Below are 20,047 nucleotides of genomic sequence, written 5' to 3'. Positions count from 1 at the left end.
TTGGAAGCCCCTGCCCCTCTGGATCAAAGCTCATGAAAGGTTTGTAAATTGGTTTTTTTTTTTAATTTTGAAAGCCTCGCCCCACTTTGCAAACCAAGCTCACCTCCAGCCCAAACTCTTTTCAACACTCCAGAGCACTCTGTACAAGCCAAAGGTTTATTTGTTTCATAAACAAGTCAAATTATATTCATGGAAAACAGATAAATGGACGAAAAGGAAAACACACAGCACTGAACACAAGGCTATAGAGCACTGACATGTAGAGGTGCAGCTCCCTCCCTCGTGCGATGCCCTCCCTCCCCCGGCCCCCCAAAAAATTTGCTTGAAAAGCCTAATACAGAGGTCCAAAACCTGATTCAGCTTCAACAAGATAATACAGGTCACAGTATTGAATCATAAAGGGTAACGACAAGAGAGGAACTGCCTCGGAAAGGGGGCAGGTCAAAGAGTTCCCCCCATCTCTGTTATTTCTTTCTTTTCTCCCTTTTTTTTTTTTTAAATTTTCAAACAAAGGTTAAGGAGGAGAGGAGGGGGAAATCCATGGAAATAAACACTTTTTCACTCCTATATATATATATATGTTTGTATATATATATATAGATATATATATAAAAAGCAGGATTCTCAGTGAACACAAAATTCTATAAAACTACCATTGATCTGTGTTGGTTTTCTCCCCCCCATCTTTTTTTTTTTTTTTCTTTTTAAAAGTTGCTTTAAAAAGGATAAAAAGTGCACAGACACCCTTATAAGGCACAAACAGATCTTCTGTACAAATCATATATCATTGGACTGTTTAAAAAAAATAGCAATACGAATACTAACAATGAAATCTGTAATAGGCTACCTTTTCCTGGAAATATTTTTTTCTTTTTTTTTTAATTTTTTTTTTTTGAGGCCTATTTTGGAAAATTCTGGCTGCTCTAGGATAGGCAGGGCCACATGTCCACTGCTCTCCCATCCCACTCGGTGCTGAGATGGTTCCCTTGCTGGCCTCACTGGGTGCTGCCCTTCTCCAAACTGGTTTTTGGCTGCTACAGCAAAAAATTCAGCCTCTGCCATGTGTCCTGAACAGCTCCTGGGGTGGATTTCGGTGTTTCTCCTTGCTGGCTTAAAAATTCAAAACAGAGCTACACCAAAAAAAACCCAAGCAGGCTGCACTGACAGTGCTCATGGAGGCCCTGAGGTGTCACAGCAGTGACCAAAGGGCACCCCTGAAATTGGGACAGCAGCCCCAGGGATGGCCCAGACCTGAGCCAGGTGGGGATTCTAACAGCTTTCCTTCAATTCCTCACCGTGGAAAGGCTGCAGCTGACCTGGGCAGGCAGTGACCCTGTGCTGGCACACCTTGCTGCTGTGCCCGCTGACCACAGCCGGACCTGATGTGCCAGCGTGGCACTGGGACATCCCTGGCATGGCAATGCCTGTGGTGCCCAGGGGGAGGGAAGCAGGAGGTCTGGATAAAGCTCCAGCTGCAGGGAAGCTGCCCTGCTGTGGCAGAGGTGGCAGTGAAAGGTGCAGTGGCTCTGCTGAGGGTGGTGGCACAGCCAGTGGCACAGCCAGCTCTGCAGAAAGGGCTCTGCCAAGCTGGCAGCCCTGTGCAGGGCAATGGCTGAGAGACCTCGCTCCAGAGCAGCCTCTCATTTATACACCTCATAAAAATGTCCATCGGCTCTCCAAGGGAAAAATAAAAGGTTTCTGCAGGCACAGCCTGCTGTGGGAGGAGGATGAGCTGCTCCTGGGTGTGCCCAGCAGGGACAGGGCTGGGACAGCTCAGTACCCAAAGCCAGCTCTCCTGGCACAGCCACACCACCACCTGGGCAGCAGCACCGCACATCCACAGCCTTGGAGGAGAGAGGGAATGGCCACACATCCCTCAGGCTGCCCCTCTGTGCCCACAAGCCCTGAAATGTCCAGGAGTTGTTATTCTATTTTCCCTCTGTCCAGACTAAAACGTGGTAATCCCACCTTTTTAAAAGCTGTTTTTACATGCTTGGTAGCACGTTGTCACCGAGCTTCGGGGACATAGCTCCTCTCTCATCCTGCCATTTCTACCCTCTTGAAGAACCTGGAGCAGCTGGAAAGTGGCTGGGCTCAGGGTGCAGGGCTGGGTAGGGGCTGTGCAGTGGGCAGAGGATGGAGACTGCAGGGAGGAGAACGCTGAGCTCCTCACCCCAGCCCTGCTGCTGCACAACCAGATGTGCCCAGCTCATCCAGCTGCTGCCTGGAGCTGACACCACAGCCAAAACCCATTTACATTTTAAATCCCAACATCTAACAGCCTCAGAGCCTTTTTCTTTCCTGCTAAGTGAAGCCAAGTGAGAAAGTCCCTGTTTTTCTCAACAAGGTCTCGTCTACAGTAGAGACCCAGCGTGCAGGCAGCTGGGAGCTGTGCTGGGAAACCTGGAAAGGCAGGAGAAAACAGGTAAAATCAGCACAGTCAGTCCCCAGAAATAAAGGTGAGCCTGATGGGACTGGGTCAGAAATGAATTTCTCACCACAGGCTCCAAAAAATCCCCGTGGTGGGGCAGGAGGAATGAGCCCTGCCATGGCACTGGCTGCAGGGGAAGGTCAAGGACAGGTGACAGGCAGGACAGGGTGACACGGCAGCTGTGCCACCTGCCAGGAGGGCAGAGCAAAATGCAGGGGTGTGTGCCTGGAGGTGACAAACCCCATCACTGCAGACAGCAGTGTCCTAAGCCAGGATTGCAGTGTGCCCAAACATCCAAACACCCCTGCCAGCCACAGGCTGCCGTTAATGGCTCCAGAAGGCAGCAGGACAGCGCCTGAGCTGCTCCTCACAGCTCCCTGCAGCTCCAGCACTGCAGGGGCTGCCTGGGCTCTGGGTGGGCTGGTGCTCCTCACTGCCACCCAGGGCAGCTCCCTGGCTCTCAGCCTCCATGGCCAAGAGTCCCTGTTCTGCCACAGAAAGGAAAAGCTGCTTTATCTAAGCCCAGACCAGCTTCTCCATGTCCCCATGAGCCTTTTCGTGGGGATGGAACCCAAACAAGCGACAATCTGGCTGTGCCACTGTTTGGCCTGAGCTAGTTCTCCTCGTATGACGTCTCCAGATCAGTTTGAACCCTCCTGCTGGGCTTCATCCCGATGTTGCTCCACCGCAGCACAAGCCCCTGGCAGCAGCCCAGAGCTGTCATTTTTAGGGTCAAGAAGCCCAGTGGCACCTGGCACTGCCCAAGTGGCAACCTCCCCATGCCAACCTGCACCACAGCGAGCCTCCTCCGAGTGGGAGGAGGGAAAAAAGAGCCTTGGCACAGGGAATTTCTCATTTGCAGCCGGCTCAGGTCCCAGCCATCCCCAGCTCGGCCCGGCATCCCAGCCGTGCTTTCGGGCCCCACACGACCCTCAGCTTTGCTCCCTGAATTGTGCCCTACCAGTCAAATAAGGAAACACAGATAACGAGCCACTTGATAACGACTGACCAGCACGATAACCCAGAAGCAGGGACGGAAAGGCGTGGGTTGCGAGCGGCGTTCCCCCTTCCTGCAGCCCGCGGCGGGCGCTACGGGCGGTAGATTTTAATCACGTCTTTGATGACCCTTCGGCAGATGGGGCAGCAGGCGTTGAGCTGCTTCTTCAGCTTAAGACCACAGGTGTTGCAGAGGCACATGTGTCCGCAGGTGTAGATGACCGTGTCCACCTCGCTGTCAAAGCAAACGGTGCACTCGCCGTTCTTGCTGCTCGATGGCTCGGGAGGGGAGAAGACGGGAGAGATGGGGGGGCTCAAGGGGGAGCTGGGGGCTGTCACTGCAAAAAATGAGGGGGGAGTGAGGTGGTTTAGTCACTGGGATGGGGCAGCATCTTTACAACATCTTTACAACATCTTTAAGTCAGTTTTTAAGGCTCTCCTTTGTCATTGCCTGGTTCTTCAGCCAAATAAGTCCCAGTATATTCCAACCCATTACACATTTACAACTCTGAGTAGAGCCTGCCATCCCTTTTCTACAGATGGGGCAGGTGCCACATCCACACATTTTTTGTGATTCCACCACTTCCCTGGGCAGCTTGTTGGATACCTGACCACACTTTCCATAAAGGAATTATTCCTTATATTCAAACTAAATCACTGGATGCAATTTCCTCCCATCCTGTCCCTGTTTCCTGGAGCACAGCCTGACCCCCCAGCTGTCCCCTCCTGTCAGCAGCTGTGCAGAGCCACAAGGTCCCCCTGAGCCTCCTTTGCTCCAGGCTGAGCTCCTTTCACCAGCTCCCTCAGCCACACTCTGGGTGCTCCAGACCCTTTCCTGCTCCATTCCCTTCTCTGGACACACTCCAGCCCCTCAAAGCCCTTTTTTGTCATGAGTGGCCCAGAACTGAACACAGGATTTGAGGTACCCAGCACAGGGGGACAATCCCTGCTCCTGCTGGCCACCCTGGAGCTGATACAAGCAACCTGCAGCCCTTCAGGCCATGCACATCATTGCAGCACTGCGTTTCCCTCCAGTTCCTCCTGTCAGCCTGGCAGGAGATGCACCATTCCCCCCAGGAGCCAAGCCTGGCTGTCCTTACCCAGCGAGGACTCCGAGGCCGATGAGGACCTGTTGACACTGAAGGCCATGTCCGAGTCGCTGTCATACTGGGAGCCACCGGGGGATCCTGAGGGAGACACGGTCACTGGGCTGGACTGCACCGTGCCTGGGAACACAGGAGAGAGCTGAGCCCACACAGGGACACCCCAAGCCCAGCCAAACCCCCTCAGCTGCTCCCACCCCACCTGCACAGGGGGCTTCAGGGCAAGTCCAGCTGCTGAGTTAATGCTGCCCCTTGGTCAAGATTTTGGATGTGACCCCCAGGGCCTGGACCTCATTACGCCTTTTTATGATGCCTGTTCAGCTTCAGTGAAGCAAGCACCAGGTTATCCAATATCTGCCTTTCCACTCTCCCCAGCTGCAGTGGGCTCAAGCTGTGGCTGTCTCACTGTCAGCTGGGAAAGGGAATTGCTTTGGATGAAGAAAACCTGCTTTACACAGTCATTAACATCTGAGTTTCTGATAGAATCCTAAATAGAAGGAAAGGAAAAGGGCTGGAACTGGTGACCAGCAATGGATCAGAAGTGCCACCTGATCCCCGAGCTGTGGCAATGCTTCAGGAGCAATTACTGTCCATGCTTAAACCAGAGCTGTGCCCACAAAAATCATCATCCTTACCAGGGCAGAAGTTTAATACCTGTTGGCTGGAACAGGAGTTTATAAAGAATCCCTTCTAAAAACAAACCCAATGAAAAACAGCTGCCCCCCACAGCCATCCCTGTTTATAAAGAATCCCTTTTAAAAACAAACCCAATGAAAAACAGCTGCCCCCCACAGCCATCCCTGCCTCCCTTCCTGCTGCTTGTTTTATTTCTCAAGTCTCCTCCCTTCCTGGGGGAATCACAGAGGCTGCATACATCTCTGTGACAAGCACCATGTCTCGCTTACTCTTGTTTGCCAACACAAGGAGCTGCTTCCTCACACCAGTGAACACTGGGAATGCAAACCCAGAGCTCTCCTTCTGGCCCAGGAAACCTCCCCAGCCAGGTGCTCTGTTATCCTTCCCTTTGGCTGCACTTACCCAGGATTTTGAGCTGGTTGATCACACCGTGGATGGTAAAAAACACCCAGAGGGACTGTGAGGTGTCCACGCACATCAGCATCCCCCGGCTGGCCCCGTTGACCCCGTGGTGCACCTCCCCGTTGGGCAGGACCATGAAGCTGAGGATGTCACCGCTGTTGAGCACGGGGAACGCCCGGTAAACCACCCAGTACTCCTTACGGTCCAGCAGAAAGTCTGGATCTGCCGGGAGCTCGTTTGTCCGCAAAGTACTCGGATCACAAGAAGTGATGCCGAACGAGAGAGCCCCGTAGTACGGCAGCCCCAGGTGTCCCACTTCCACAAAGAGGCTCTCCCCGATGTGCAAAGGCCGGTCAGAGAACACCAAAGTCCTATTGCTCTCCTGCCAGTTGGTGCAGGCCACCATCCTGTCCTGGGAGAAGGTGATGTCGGGGCCGCGGGTGGGGTGGAAGCGCAGGTCAGTGTCCAGGAAAGCCGGGACGCCCTGGGCGTGCTGCCGCCGGTTGGGGCAGCAGGGGATGATGTGGTTGTCAGTCCCAAGGCCTGGCACCCGGCTCAGGTTTAGGTTTGCGATTTTGGCCACCACTTGGTTGTTCTCTAGCTCGTTGTTGTTGAAGTTGGCCGAGTCGTGGTTGCTCTGGGGAAGGCAAGTGCTGAGCCGGGCGGTGCTGAGCCGGGCGGTGGTCATGGTCTCTGCAAACATGCTGTCTGTGAGAGAAACCAAAGCACAGAGGCATTAGTCAAGGGAAAACTGCCTGCTTTTATGCTTTACAATTATTATTGCAGCCTACAGACTCTGTTCCTCTGAAAGGAAAAATCAGGCACAGGTCAAGCACTAATGAACAGCTCCTGGTGCAGAGTCACGCGTGGAGCAGGCAGAGGAGCAGCTGCACCCTGGCACCAGCCAAGGCAAAACAAGTGTTCCAAAGCACTCCTGTGATCTGGGAGTTCCCTGTGCTGGGAAAATGGGAAAAGCTGTAACCAGTGTGATCTTACAGCTTTCTCAGGAGAAGGGTCTGAGAACTCTGAGGCTACACTATAAAAAAAGAAAACACCTCAGTATTTTGTTGTCCCAAGGTCTTGTGCAAGACAAATCCACAAGTGGTAGGGAAGGAACACAACAATGAATATATATTCTTTCCACATTCCTTGTCGTTGCCTTACACCTGTGTCCAGGCACAGGTGTGTCCAAGGAAAGTAATTTCAAGCCTCATATCTCAGGGGTGTTCACAGCCCTGCAGAGGTTTTGAATGGAGAGCTTGTCACAAAAGCTACTTCCTGCAGGTGTAGGAAAGCTTTTACAGCAGAAAGTTGTTTTCACAGCAAAGGGAAAGTAAGGATGTTGACTTTCCTTAATTAATTTCCCAGGTTTTCATTTCGGCCCTGCCGGGCTTGGGGGTGATGTAAAGGTGTGGGAAAGTTTGGGAATGCCTTCTCTTCTACTTGCAGCCCTGCCTGGGGCAGCCTGGACACTTCAGTCTAAAGGGTTTAACTCACTGGGCAAAGTCAAAGCACATGGAATCTAAGAGTCTGTATGAATGGAGCAGACTCCTGATTTTCCAAGAGATAGAGAGGAGTGAAGCAGCCCAGCACCAGCACTTGTTTGGTATTTTAATTAAAAAAACTCCCATCAGAGTACAGGTGCTCTCAGCCTGAGTCTGTCACCGTGAACACTTGGATGCTGCAGGCACAACCGGGTGTGGGGGGCAGAAAGAAGCTGCATTTTATTTTTCTAACTCAAATTTAATGAGGAGAAAGGCGAACTCTGGTGAAGCAGCTGCCTTGGCCAACACAGCAAACACTCCTTCTCCTCTGTGACGAGCACCAGAGGCTGGAGTGCGTCGCTACTGCAATTACAGGATAAGCTGCTGGTGAGGTTTAATTACCCATTTGAGGCACAGCAGACAGGGGAAAGTGCTGTTTATGTGTAGCCTTCTCGCCTGTGAAATAATTGGCACCATTCAGAGGGATGTGTGATGGAGCTGCCTGCCCTCTGGACTCACCATTCCACAGCTTCTCCCTGGTGCCTGCTCCGTGCCAGGCTGGCAGCACCATCCCCTCAGGCAGCTGCAGCTGGCTTGGGCTGTTAAAACTCCATCAGCTCCGAGGAGCCTCCGGGAAAGGGCAACTCTCTTGGATTTTAAAAGTGTTCCCCGTGGCGTAGCCCAGTTCAAAACACTCCATCTAACGCTGAATTCATTAGAAATTTCAATGCTGTAAAAGCCACGGCAGGAAAATCATTCCATGGCCATGAGCCGGGCTTGCTAATGGGAGCAGATTCATCCTCTCTTGCAGCTCTCCCTAAGGATGAGGCTGTAAATCAGTCAGACTCCACCTGATTCCAGGGATCTGAGTGATGTCCCTGGGCAAGGCAAGGGTGAGTCAGGTCACACAGCAAACCCAGCCCCTCTCACTGCCAGCCTGGTGGGACCACGGCCAAGAGCAGAGAGAGGGGCTGGGGAAGAGCTCCAGGAAACTCTTGGAAATGATTGATGCTTTTCCAATGCACTGGCAGTAACTGGTAGCTGGGAAAGAATAGTCAGAACTTGTCCCCTTTTTCTCCTCAGCCCCTGGGACCTTGCTCCATGTTTTTCCATGCCACAGCAGCACATCCAGCTCAGAGAAAGCTGAGTGAAGTTAAAGATTTCCATTTATCCCTTCACATAATGTGCAGCCTTAGGACTTTCCATCACTGCCACCTCTGAAATATATTGCTTTCTGGATCCCTACCGCCGGCAGAAGAAAAATGACTAATCAGAGGTACAAAACCAACAGCAAATTAATTTTCCTAAGTGTCCCATAGAAACGATCACGCAGATCACGCATCTTTCCTACATGACCAGAAAGAGCAACCAGAAAAGCCACCCACAGGCCCAAAGCCACACTCACCTAGAATTTGCACTTCGTGGGTGATTCCATAGACATCTATGAGTGCCCAGAGAGGACCGGAAACTTTAATACCACAGTGAAACAAGATGGGCTCCTCGTCGTTAATACTGTAGAAGACTCTGCCGTGCCGGTCCACCCAGAAGGCCAAAATATTGTCCCTGACTGCAAACCTCTCGGGCAGAGCCTTGGCCCAGTACCCAGGGCGGGTGACGAGGTCGGGGCAGGCGTACTTTGGTATCTCCTCGGAGCTCATCTGCGACGGGTCGTGGATGGTGAAGCCGAAGCGCAGGGCGCCGCTCCAGCCGTGGTGCACGGCCACCAGCTTGAGGCGCACCTTCTCGTACAGGTGGATGGGCCTGTTGGTGAAGGTGACGCCGTTGCAGAAGCTGTTCCTGCGCGTGGCCTTGCGCGAGTGAGCGTCCAGCCGCACGTTCTTGCCCTTGGCCTGCGAGTGGAAGCGCGGCGGCTCGGCGATGGCCAGCACCGAGCGTCTCTCATGGCTGCTGTTGGGCAGGCTGTAGTAGGGCCGGCTGGACACCGAGCGGGCCTGGTGGCTCGTGTCTGAGAAAGGACAAAGCAGATCGGTCAGCAGGGCTTGGGCTGAGCCGGGTGTTGGCTCAGCTGGGTGTGCTTTGCACCCCTGTTGGGGTGGGTGAGAGCACCTCAGGAACTGCCAAGGGGCAGCAGGAACTCGATGGTGGGAAGATCCTGAAGTTTGAAATAACCACTTTGAGAATTGAATGATCCCTCCCTAGACTATGGAAATCCTCCTATGGTGGTTGGCCTTAACCTGATCCCTCACTCCACCCCTCCCTTCTCCCCACTGGTTGTTGTATCCCCTGCCCTCTCCCCACCCCTGTGCCCTCAGATTATTGGCCCTGTGTCTCTACATCTAGAATAACCTGGAGCTGCTCTCTCTCTTCACCCCTGGAACCCTTCAGAAATAAACCTCTGGAATATCCAGTTGATTGAGCACTCTGGATTCTTTGTCTCTTATAACACTTGTCTTATAACACTTTGTCTCTTATAAGCTCCCTGGGTGAGTGTGTGTTTGTGCCTTCCACCAGCTCGGGTGTGGAAAAGGTCTTCCTGCACAGTACCACAGCAGTGCTGGCCAAAGTGATCTCTCAAAGCCATAGAGACACTTTTGGCAAACGCAGTCCACTCCACCACCTCCCTCTGAATTACACCCCTCGCTGACACCTGAGATATTTCACCTTCAAACCCCATGCTTAGCCACAGCCTGCTCCTTGTTGTCCCAGTTTGGCCCTCAGCTTTCCACAAAAACGCATCAGGCAAAGGTTAGGCAGCTTTCCTTGTACACCCTGCAAAGCTGGATGGGAAGAACATCCTTTGTTCCCATCAGATGCATCCTATTGCCTTCAGAAAGCTCAACACCTGCAGCTCTGAGTGTCCTCCTTGCAGCTCCTGTACTGTTTAACTCACACGGTGGAGAGAGGCAGGAGCTCTGAGAATTGTGGCTGCTAAAGATCAGAGATGCTCGAGATGAGCACGGATTTTAGGAGATTTTTGTGGGATGTGCAGCCACCACCTCCTCCTCTGAGCCCTGATTTTGTAATAATGAACTTTCGACCAACACAAACAATCCAAGACATTCAGCAGCTGGAGCACCTCTGCGTCACCAGAGTGTTCTTTCTAAACCTTCAACTGGCACATTCAGGAACATTTCATCCTGCACAGCCTTGCTTTTACCCAGAACTTCCCATCTGAGCTCAGAGCACTTTATAAACGATGATTGTTTTCAGCTTCACAGCACCCCAGATGGCACAGAAACCCTGCCATCCTCCTTTTACAGATGGGAGAAGGAGAATTTATGGCTGAGATCTCGCAGCGTTGAAAGTCAATAGCAATTTCGAGACTGACTTCAAGAAAAGCAGATTTGGGGCCTAAAGTGAAGTTCACACAGGCATGAAGCAGAAATGGAAAAAAGCTCAGCTTTTAATCTTAAACCTTAGCTAGAAGCTCCCTGAGGTGGAGACGATCCCTTTTGCATGTCCCTGAACACATGGGGACATCCTGGGCTCCCACCAGCACCAGGGAATTCGGTCTCCCCATTCCCCACCCACTCCTCCTCTTCTCCTCTCTCTGCACCTGGCTTTGTGGGATTTTTTTTAAAGCAAAAATGGAACACATCCTGGATCCTAAAGCCATCCTGTTAAATATAAAACCCCGTCACATGCTCACATTCATTTTGAACTCTTTTGCCACGTTTGAAGCTTTAGAATTTGCCTGCCAGGCCCTTCCTTCAAGCTGCTTCCTCCCTGTGTGTAACCCCAGGCTTTGCTTCGTGACAAGGCAAGGATTTTCTGACGCTTTCCTCTCCTGGAGAAAAAACCCACCAGAAGATCCTGGGAGCTCAGCTGGGAGAGCTGGCAGGAGGGCTGGCAGCTTTTTCTGCAAGCAAAACCAGAGCAGGCAGGGCAGCAAGAGGCTGGGAGCTGCACTGAGGCACTGAGCAAAGATCTGAGCACAGGGTTAGCCCTGGAAATCAGGCATCTGTAACAGGAGTCAAAGGGCTACAAAGGAAAAAAACTCCTGTTTGCAGCAAGATAAAATAACAATCAAAAGGTGATCTGTCTCTTGGTTTGTCCTGCACCTGACAGTCATTGGGTAGCACCAGGTAATTAATGGTTAATCCCATCATACACCAGAGTAAATGAATACATCCTTGCTCTCACACCAGTGAGGAGAGGGTGCCATTTCCATGCCAGGGCTGTGAGAAGAGTCCTGGAGCAGATGGGGAAGGAAAAACCCTCCCCAGGTGTTAATCCCCCTGCCCAGCACAGCACCACAGGCCAGGCGTCCCCAGGACTGTCCCAGCACAGGATGGTTCCCGAGGAAGGGACATTTTTCTGTGTATTTCCAGGAGAAAGCTCATTTCTTGCCTCCTGAAGAGCCAGAATGCAGAAATGGCTGCTCCCAGCACAACCCACCCGTGGCTCATGTGTGTCACTGTCAGCCTGCCTGACAATTGGTGCTGCTGCAAGGGGAGTGTGGTTTGGGGGTTCCTGAGCAGGGACAGGCAGGGGGACACCAACCCAGCCAGCACACAGCAGGCTGAGCCCTCTCCTGGCCCTGTTTCCCCCCACAGCAGCCCAATTTCCATGTGGGTTCACTTTGTGCCATTCTGGTGGCACCTGGGCCCAGCAGACTCTGAGGGGCTCCTGCTGGACCAGGTGAGCTCAGTGCCACCTCACACCCTGCCTAGCCTCTCCAGGCAGAGAAAACCTCATTTTATAACCCACTGAGCTGATTTTCGTTTCTAAAATGGTTAAAAACAACCCCCCTGGTGTTGCAAGTGCCGTGGCCTCAATGTCCTCGTGTTGGCCAGGAGAAAGAAGGAGGGAAAAGAGGTTTTGTTCTCCTCTCTGCTATCCCAAAAATCCCCTCTTTTCCATCCCCAGGGCAGCACCAGCCTTCCTCCCACAGCCACCTGATGGAGAAGAAACTCCTGTGAGGGATGTGATGCCCCTGGCAGGTTCTTCTCATGTCCCTCTCAGAGGGCAGAGGACTGAGGTGCCACCACAGTGCCACCAGCACGAGTGACAGGACAGCAATGACACCGTGGGCACCCACTTCAAACACAGCTTCGTGTCCACCCTGCCAGAGGGGAACTCAGGGTCGGGTCTGGCGCTTTCTGGTTTGGGTTGTTTTTTTTTTTAAAAACAGGAAAGCATATTGTGGCTAAACAATAGGAAAAGCTCCCGACGGAAATGAAGGGATAATTTATTTATAACGCTGCTCCCCCCTCACGTGAACACCTGCTGCTGGAAGAAAGCCTGCCATAACCCCAAGCAGGGCGGCAGAGTTTTCCCACTGAAACACGCCTGGGGCTGAGCTGGGCCATGTGCTTTCCTCATTAGGTGTTCGCTGGGGCTCCTCGAGCTCAACAGGATGTTTGTGCCTTTGAATTGTGCCTTTGAATTGCCCTAATTTGCAGCTTCAGATTGCATTTCGGTCCCAGTGCTGTTTCTCCAAAGCCTCTCCTCTCCTGGCTGTGCATTCCCACCCAAAAGTGGGATGACACCAGCCAAGCTCGTGGCAGAAGTGCCACCCTAGCCAGGGTGCCTGACAGGCGCTGAAGAGCTACGCCAACTCTAGTTTTTTTTTCGGCTGTGAGATTCCTACAACACTTGGAGCAAGTCATTTCTCCTCTTTCTGCCTCACTTCCCTGTCTAAAAGAGAGTAACACTCTTCCTCCACCTCACAGGGAGCTAAAAGGATTGGAAAATGTAAGGTCCACAAACATTTCAATCCCAGAGCCCTGTGAGGCTGGCTGTCATCATCACAGGGGACACAGCAAACCTGCTGGATCCCCCTTGAGGTTCCATCCCTATTTTATTCCAGAGTTTTCCACCTTTCATCCCCACTCTCACCAATTTCAAACATGACACTCACAGCACGTCCCTCAAACGCACAAGCAGGACTTGAGAGCAAATATAAAACGCAGGAAAATGGAAGGAAAAGCTGAAGTGAAGGGTGAGGAATGGTCTAAGGCTCCTCACTGAAACCTGAAGGATAAACCCTTATGGCAAGGCAGCATTTCCATCCACATCCTTACGGTGTCAGATGTGGGTTATGGGGCCCATGCTCTCCTCTGAAGCTTCACCTGCTTTCCAAAAGGCCAGCACGCTCATTCCGGAGGTTATGCTGACCTTTGGAGAGGTATTTTAACAGACATGCACTTTGCATTTCAAAAAGGTACAGCAGGCAGACCCTGGACAAATTCCACATATTTATCATGGTTCCAGTTCTAAAAATAAACATTTTTCTTCACCCATTTGTTCGCAGCAGCAGGTTTGCAGTGGCACTGTAATCCCACTGACAGCAGCAGACAGAATTCAGCTCCAGAGCCTCTCTGAGGCTGCTGCTCTCTCTGGGGTGTGTGATGGAGGAGGCTGATCAGCCAGGGAGTGACCTCAAGCCAGATCAATCCTGTCTTCACTTGCCCTGACAAGCCAGGCAGCAATAATACCCCTGAAACTGGGGAGAAGGGAATAACATTCATGGAGACCAGAGCTCCAGCGAGAGCAGCCTGACAGGAGGAGGAGGAGGAGAGCTCTGCCATCCTGATGTGTCATCACCAGTAAATCCATGGTCTGCACCAAACACACCCCCTGGGTCCCACAGCCCTGTCCTGATGACCCTAAAAGTAAATCCATGACAAAACACCCACAAGGGGCAGCCAAACAGGGATGTGCAGTGGGAAAATTACTGTGTCCATCCCCCGGCTCGCAGCAGGTATGGCCCACGCTGTGGGAGCTTGGTGTGCCTGTGGTGGTCAGAGAAAGGCTGAGAGGTCCTGAAGGGAGACTGAAAGGTTCACAGAAGTGGCTGAAAAATTCAGAGGAGAGGCTGAAAGGTTCAGAAGGGAGACTGAAAGGTTCAGAGCAGTGGCTGAAAAATTTAGAGGAGAGGCTGAAAGTTCAGAAGGGATGCTGAAATGTTCAGAAGAGAGGCTGAAAAGTTCAGAGGAGAGGCTGAAAGGTTCAGGAGAGGCTGAAAGGTTCAGGAGAGGCTGAAAGGCAGCAGCATGCAGCCTGAAATCCATCTCTGCAGCCCCATGCCCGGGTGAAAGGGAATCCACCAAACACACCCACGTCTTATCTTTATGGCCTCTGCTTTATCTGCAGCATTAGAATCTTCTCCTGTCACAACAGATATTGAGTTGCTGCTGCTGCTCCAGCCCTGCTGAACGTTGAGCAAGGTGTCTGCAGAGAGGGGCAGACAGAGGGGTTTCCTGTGGCTTTGTGCCAGGAAACCCCAGCAGGTGGGGACAAGAAGGACAACAAGGCAATCCCAGTCCATCCCAGGGTGCTCCAGGCACAGCACAGTCCTCATCCCACAGCATCTCTGCTGCTGGAGACACCGGGAGGCTGGAAGAGGCTGGAAGAGGCTGGGGAGGCTGGGGAGGCTGTTACTGCAGATACCAAACATCCCCAGCAACACGAAACAGGATTCTGCTCCGACACGATCTTATCTCCTGAGGACAAGAGATACAAATCTGCTCATATATAAATTTAGTGAGCTGTCTAGACATTTATCTCTTTTTTTTTTTTTTCCCCTAAATACAGAGAATGTGTCAGGGAGCTCTGTGGGAAGCACTGGCGTGGCCTATTCCACGCTCAACGGTGTGGATTTGGAAAGCTGGGCTACCAAATTTAAAAAAAAATAAAAAAAATCCCTCATTTCTGAACATCCTGCTGGCTCAAACACTGGAAAATTCAGTTAATAAATGCCCTCCATGTAAATTCCTACGGTTTGCACAACCAGCCTGGAGCCCTGTTCTGAGGTAATGGCTCCTTCCCTGGTCCTCTAACCTGAAACAAACTTCCAGGGAATTCAGAAATGGTTCATTTGCAAGAGAGTGACACAGAAATGGAGGTGTTAAGGGGACACTGAAGAGTCCTACCAAAGTTCATAAAAAAATGGTTGCCCTGAAAGAAAAGCCAAGACCAAGCCTTAGCTCTCCTGGTTATCCCAACATCTCCTCTGGAGATAACTGGAGCCAAAGGATGGGGAGTGCAGCTGAAACTCCCTGTCTCCCTCCCAGGAACCACCAGCTGGCTCCAGGCAGAAAATAAACCACGACAGAAGCTCTGCTCCAAGGATGGAAAGTGCTGATGGCAAATCCTCCACGACCTAGAAGTGATCACAGAGCCCCAAAGGCTGAGGAGAGCCAGGCAGGAATAATCATCTCCCAACCCTTCTGCTCGGCTTTGCTTTTGGCGGTAGAGGAAATCAAAAGTGCCCCAAAGAAATCGATGGAGAGGCATTTCCAGAGCCAAGTGGGGAGCCCTGAGCTGAACCCATATTGGTGGGATCAGGCTGAAAAAGCAGGGGCTGCTCCCAAAACCCCTCCTGCTGGCTCTGCAAGGATGGCAACATCCACCCACTCTCCTGTTGTGCCTCTGGCTCTGGGCACGCAGGAATTGTGCTGCAAAGTTGGCCCCATCTTTATTACAGCCTTTTAGTCCTCCTGCATATAAATAGCACTAAGTGTACACAGCAGCTAGCGATTAAGCACGGGGGAAAGAAAAAAAAATCTCCTCTTCCCCGTATGATTAGGGAATCTGGGTCAATGAGTCTGCAAGTCGAGTAACAAATTCTTAGAGCTGGTTAATGAGAGACAGAGCGAGCAGGGATGGAGGAAAGGCAGGGTTCATGCCATAATCCCTGCTTAGATCCTTCAGTGCCAGCGCTGAAAGCAGCTGCATGATGGATGAGGAGCCCTGGAAATGGCACAGCTCCCTGTGATCTGTTCCATGGGCTCGACACCCAACTCCTGCTGGCTCCTGCCGCTCCCAAGGCTGTGCTCCTCAGCCAGAGAACTCTGAGACATGTCAGGGATTTGAAAGCCATCGTGCAAAAGTCGACGGAACTTTTGGCTACTGGCTGGAGATAAAAACGCCTTGTCAGGAATGATCAGTCAGCCGCTCTCACTGTGGATTTTAGTGGGGATTTTTGGGTTGTGCTCTCACTAATCAGCTGCATGTGCGACACACACGAATTCATACCCCAGCAGAGCAAACCCCTGACTTGATGTATTATGGGGCTGCAAGATTGTTACCTTCTTTAGAAAGTGAAGCTGAGCCTGGGGAGAGCAGAGGGCTGCTCTGCTCCCTTTATCTTCTCAAAGTCCGGCATAGAGTTTTGGGAGGTGACCAAGAGCAGCGAGAAGTGAGCAGCTGATGGCTCTTAAAGCAACTCCCCAAATGGTTTCTGAGGAATGCTAGCTTGGAAGGCTGAATATTTTCCGAATCTAAATGCTCCGTGATTGTCAGTCAGGGATTAAAATATTTATTTCTGTGATTTATTATTTTCGCCGTTTTTCTAGAGACAGGCGAAGCGCACCAGAAAGCAGAGAGAGCATTAAAATATGCAACACTTGAGGCTGGAAAGACTGGTCTGGGAGACCCCAAGATGGGAAGAGAGGAGCAGAAATGGGGAAAAAACCCTCATGTTCTCTGGAGTGGCTGGGCTCTGCTTAGATTTATTAAATTCAGACAGAAAAAAGGTCCAAGCTGAGATTACAGACAGAGCCTAAGAGCAAACCCAAGACCCCAAAAACCTGCTGTGTCCATAATGCTGCTGGTCCCTCACAGCCACCCCATGGCCCTGTTGTGGGGTCTGGGTGAGACTCACCCCCTGCTCCTGGCTGATCCCCCAAGGTTACAGAGGATTTCTCACACATTCAACACCTGCCTGGGTCTCCTTGCCCCAAATTCCTCTCCATTCCTTTTTCACTTCCAACACGACTCCTCCCTCAAGAGGATAAACAGATTTTCAGAGCAACACGTTCTGGTTCAAAAGCACCATTCTGAACTGGTGTTTTCCGATCAGGACTGGGATTTGTTGAAGAGTTACAAGAGTTTTTGCCTGCCATCACCACTGACATTGAAATGGTCCATGGCCTCAGCCTCCTCCTGCTGCCAGAGCAGCACGTAAGGACCATTAATGCAAATCAACTCCCTGTTTCCATTGAGCCTTTGCTCCTGGCCAGCTGCACCAAGTCATCTGCACTGGGGATTTATAAATAGTGACCATGTCATTCCAATGTTAATGGCTTTTAATGAAATTGAAGAATGGCATGCATTCCCTTTTCATGTCCTCAGAGCTGCAATTCCATTCCATGCCATGGTTTCACTGCTGTGCTCATGGAAAGAGCGCTGGGATTTGGCACATCCTCCCCACAGCCCATCCATGTGGTGCTTCCAGCACGGGCAGGAACACAAAGAGGGAAATAATTTCCTTGTCTCCCTGCTGCAGGAAACCCACCCATCCCCTACAGACAGGCACAGCACCACGAGGGCAGCTTGTGACACAGGGAGAAAAAAAAATAAAAATCTGATTGTGGCAATTCAGCTTCACTTTCCACGCATTGTTCTCCGAAAATCCCCGCGAAGCCGGTGGTTACGTTATCCTCATCCCTCTGGATTTGGGCTGCACACCACTGACACACCTTTCTCACCTCCCAAAATGTTTGGAGCAAGGCCAGGCCATGAGCTGTGCTGTCAGAGCTCTCCCAGCTCCGGGGGTGACTCAGGTGGGGTGGGTGAGGCTCCAGCTTTACGAGTCAAGCGTGATTTCCACACTCCCTAAAAACACAGGAGAACTTCCCCCTGAGCACAGGGATTTTCCAGCTCCAGGGCTAGGGAGGAAGAAAAGCTGCAGATGATGAGGAGCTGGGCTGGTGAAGGTGTCCCAGCACACAGCAGTGGGGTGGAATGAAATGGTCTTTTCCAACCCAAACCATCCTGGGATTCTGTGAAGGGCAAGATCAGCACTTGGAGTGACGCTGCAGATGCAGAAAGGAGAGCCTGGCCATTCATTCCACCTTCAGCTTTTCCCAAGAAAACCTTAGGATAAAAGGAAAAAAACCTGCTATTTTTCCTTGCTTCCTCATTTTTACAGAAGCCTCTTTTGTCTCTACCTCCTCTCTTCATTGTGGTTCAAAAGGTCTCTCTTTTTTTTCTCCTCCTAACTCCAAAGAATAGAATTTTTCTCCTCTGTACTCCAAAAAATTCAGTTTAAAATAAATAAAAAAAAGAAACAGGGGAGCTATTCCAGTCCAATCAGGGATGGATAAGCAGAGAGCCATCAGATTTATGAGTGGCACCAACACAGGGCTTTTAATCTGGCCTGGCAACCATAAAACCCCTGGAAAAGGGGGAAAAAGCCTCTAGGAAGGTGTTCCTCCCACCAAACCCTCCTTCCAGCATTTTTTAACCGCGTCCACAGTTCCTTTTCTATTTACACCCAATTTAAACAGTGATCTGGCAGCAGGAGGGGAAAATGCCTGGGGAGGAACGCATGGCTGAGGAAGCTAAATAAAGCAGTGGCCAGCTCTTCAATCATCCTATATTTTATATATACAAAAGCTGCGATCCCACTAAGCTTTTCCAAAACAATATGGAAAGAATCCAAAGCAGGGCAAAGCGATGGTAATAAGTGGTTATAATGAAATCAGGGGGGACAGCACAGCTCTGCTGCTCTGCCAGGCTTGTTTCCCTGGAGGAATGGCCAAGGGACAGTGGCACTGGTGGCACTGGTGGCACTGGTGGCACTGGTGGCACTGGGAGCTCTCAGCCTGTGCTGGTGGGCTGCTGCCTCGCTGTGCCAGCAGGGAGATTTCAAATAAATGTCATGCTGGCCAAACTCTCTTTCCAAGTGATCTGAGGAGCTGATGACCTCACTCAGCTGGTGTACAGTCCAACCTGTAGAATAACATCACATATTCTGCTGGCTCTTTCACTGAATAGTCAGACAAACAAGCTGGGGCTTTTTTAAAATACTTCAGCAAGAAATCCAAAAAATTGTTAAAGGGAAAATGGAAAACAAAAAAAAAAGTAAGAAAAAAAAAAAAAAGAGTACAGTCCTGGTCCAGAAACACAGGAAAACATCCCACTAAAAAAAGATGAATCTTTTTTTTTTTTTTCATCCTGAGCTGAAATTTTTAAAAATGCAGACTTCTCTGCTAAGCTGTTGAGAGGCAGGTGGTTGTGCAACACTTGGCTGCTGCGTGGCTCAGCTATGAGATCCTTTGCCGTGATATTTGCAGGAATTAATAAGAGGAAACAAGAGCCACTTCAAGACATCAAACTGTCCAAACAAAAAAAAATTAAAAATACAGTTGTACATTGCTGGACACACAACCTCAGCCCCCTTCCTTCACCTCAAATGTCTTCAATTATTTCAACACCAGGAGGATTTGAGCAAGAGAGGTTTATTTTTAAGCCTCCCATGTCAGTCTTGATTCCAGTGGGGTTTGAACCCAACACACCAAAATCAACATCCACATTTTTCTCCCTTTACTCCTTCTCCCTTTGTGGCATCCCAGCCAAAATATGATCGAGGCAGGTGAACCAAAAACAATCTGGAGATGAAAAATAATTCCTTGCGTTGCTGAAGAGCCAGAAAATGACTAAAGCCTTTTTTTTTGCCCCAGAGGAAATCATTGGGGTGAAGGTGTGAATTCTGGAGCAAACAGCACTGTAATGTGCAGGTCCAGGCAGTACCAAATCCTAATTTACACCCTGTTTTCTCACCTTTTTCTCACCTCAGAAGAACACACTTGGTCAACACCTTCAAAAACAGTTCAACTGCAGAGCTGCAAGTTGTTATTACAGCTGAATTTTGGGGTTTTTTTGTATTTTTCATTGATCATTTCTACTTCTAAACTCCACTGCACAGTCCAACAGCACTCCTTGGTAACAGTGGAATTGGGAATATTTGAAATCCCCCAAGAAACAACAGCAACAGCTGCCCAAACCCTCCCATTTCCACCCAGATGGCCCTTGTTTCAATTAACGGAATCAAACTAATTCAGAGCCATTCACCAGCCTTGTTTGGACTGACTTGGAAAAACACCTATAAATCACATCTGAACAACTGTGAAGAGAGAAAGAATTTGTTCCTCTTTGGGCAGTTCTTTTTTTTTTTTTTTCTGTTTGTTTGGGTGGGTTTTTTTTGTTTGGTTGGGTTTTTTGGGGATTTTTTTGGTTTTTGGTTGGGTTTTTTTGGGTTTGTTTTGTTTTGTTTTTTGGGTTTTTTGGGGTTTTTTTTTGGC

At 50.6% G+C, this 20,047-nt stretch overlaps 1 protein-coding gene across 2 annotated transcripts in view; it reads right to left on the bottom strand.

The window, feature by feature from the left end:
* Positions 1–142: 142 nt before the first annotated feature.
* NEURL1B (neuralized E3 ubiquitin protein ligase 1B) overlaps positions 143–20,047 on the bottom strand; it is a 119,214-nt gene continuing 99,309 nt past the window's right edge. For both annotated transcript variants that reach the window (XM_085074009.1, XM_085074010.1), the window contains exons 2-5: positions 8,458–9,018; positions 5,569–6,276; positions 4,528–4,653; positions 143–3,765 (exon numbers count right to left, since the gene is read on the bottom strand). In XM_085074009.1, the coding sequence (XP_084930135.1) occupies positions 3,521–3,765; positions 4,528–4,653; positions 5,569–6,276; positions 8,458–9,018 (1,640 nt within the window). In that variant the 3' untranslated portion in view covers positions 143–3,520. The remainder of the gene's footprint in view (positions 3,766–4,527; positions 4,654–5,568; positions 6,277–8,457; positions 9,019–20,047) is intronic.

The sequence above is a fragment of the Lichenostomus cassidix genome, chromosome 13 (genome assembly GCF_008360975.1).
Source record: "Lichenostomus cassidix isolate B80296 chromosome 13, HeHo_3.0, whole genome shotgun sequence".
In the NCBI taxonomy this organism is placed as follows: Eukaryota; Metazoa; Chordata; class Aves; order Passeriformes; family Meliphagidae; genus Lichenostomus; species Lichenostomus cassidix.
Note: the sequence above shows the minus strand (reverse complement) of the source record. Positions and strands in the feature narration are given on the sequence as shown.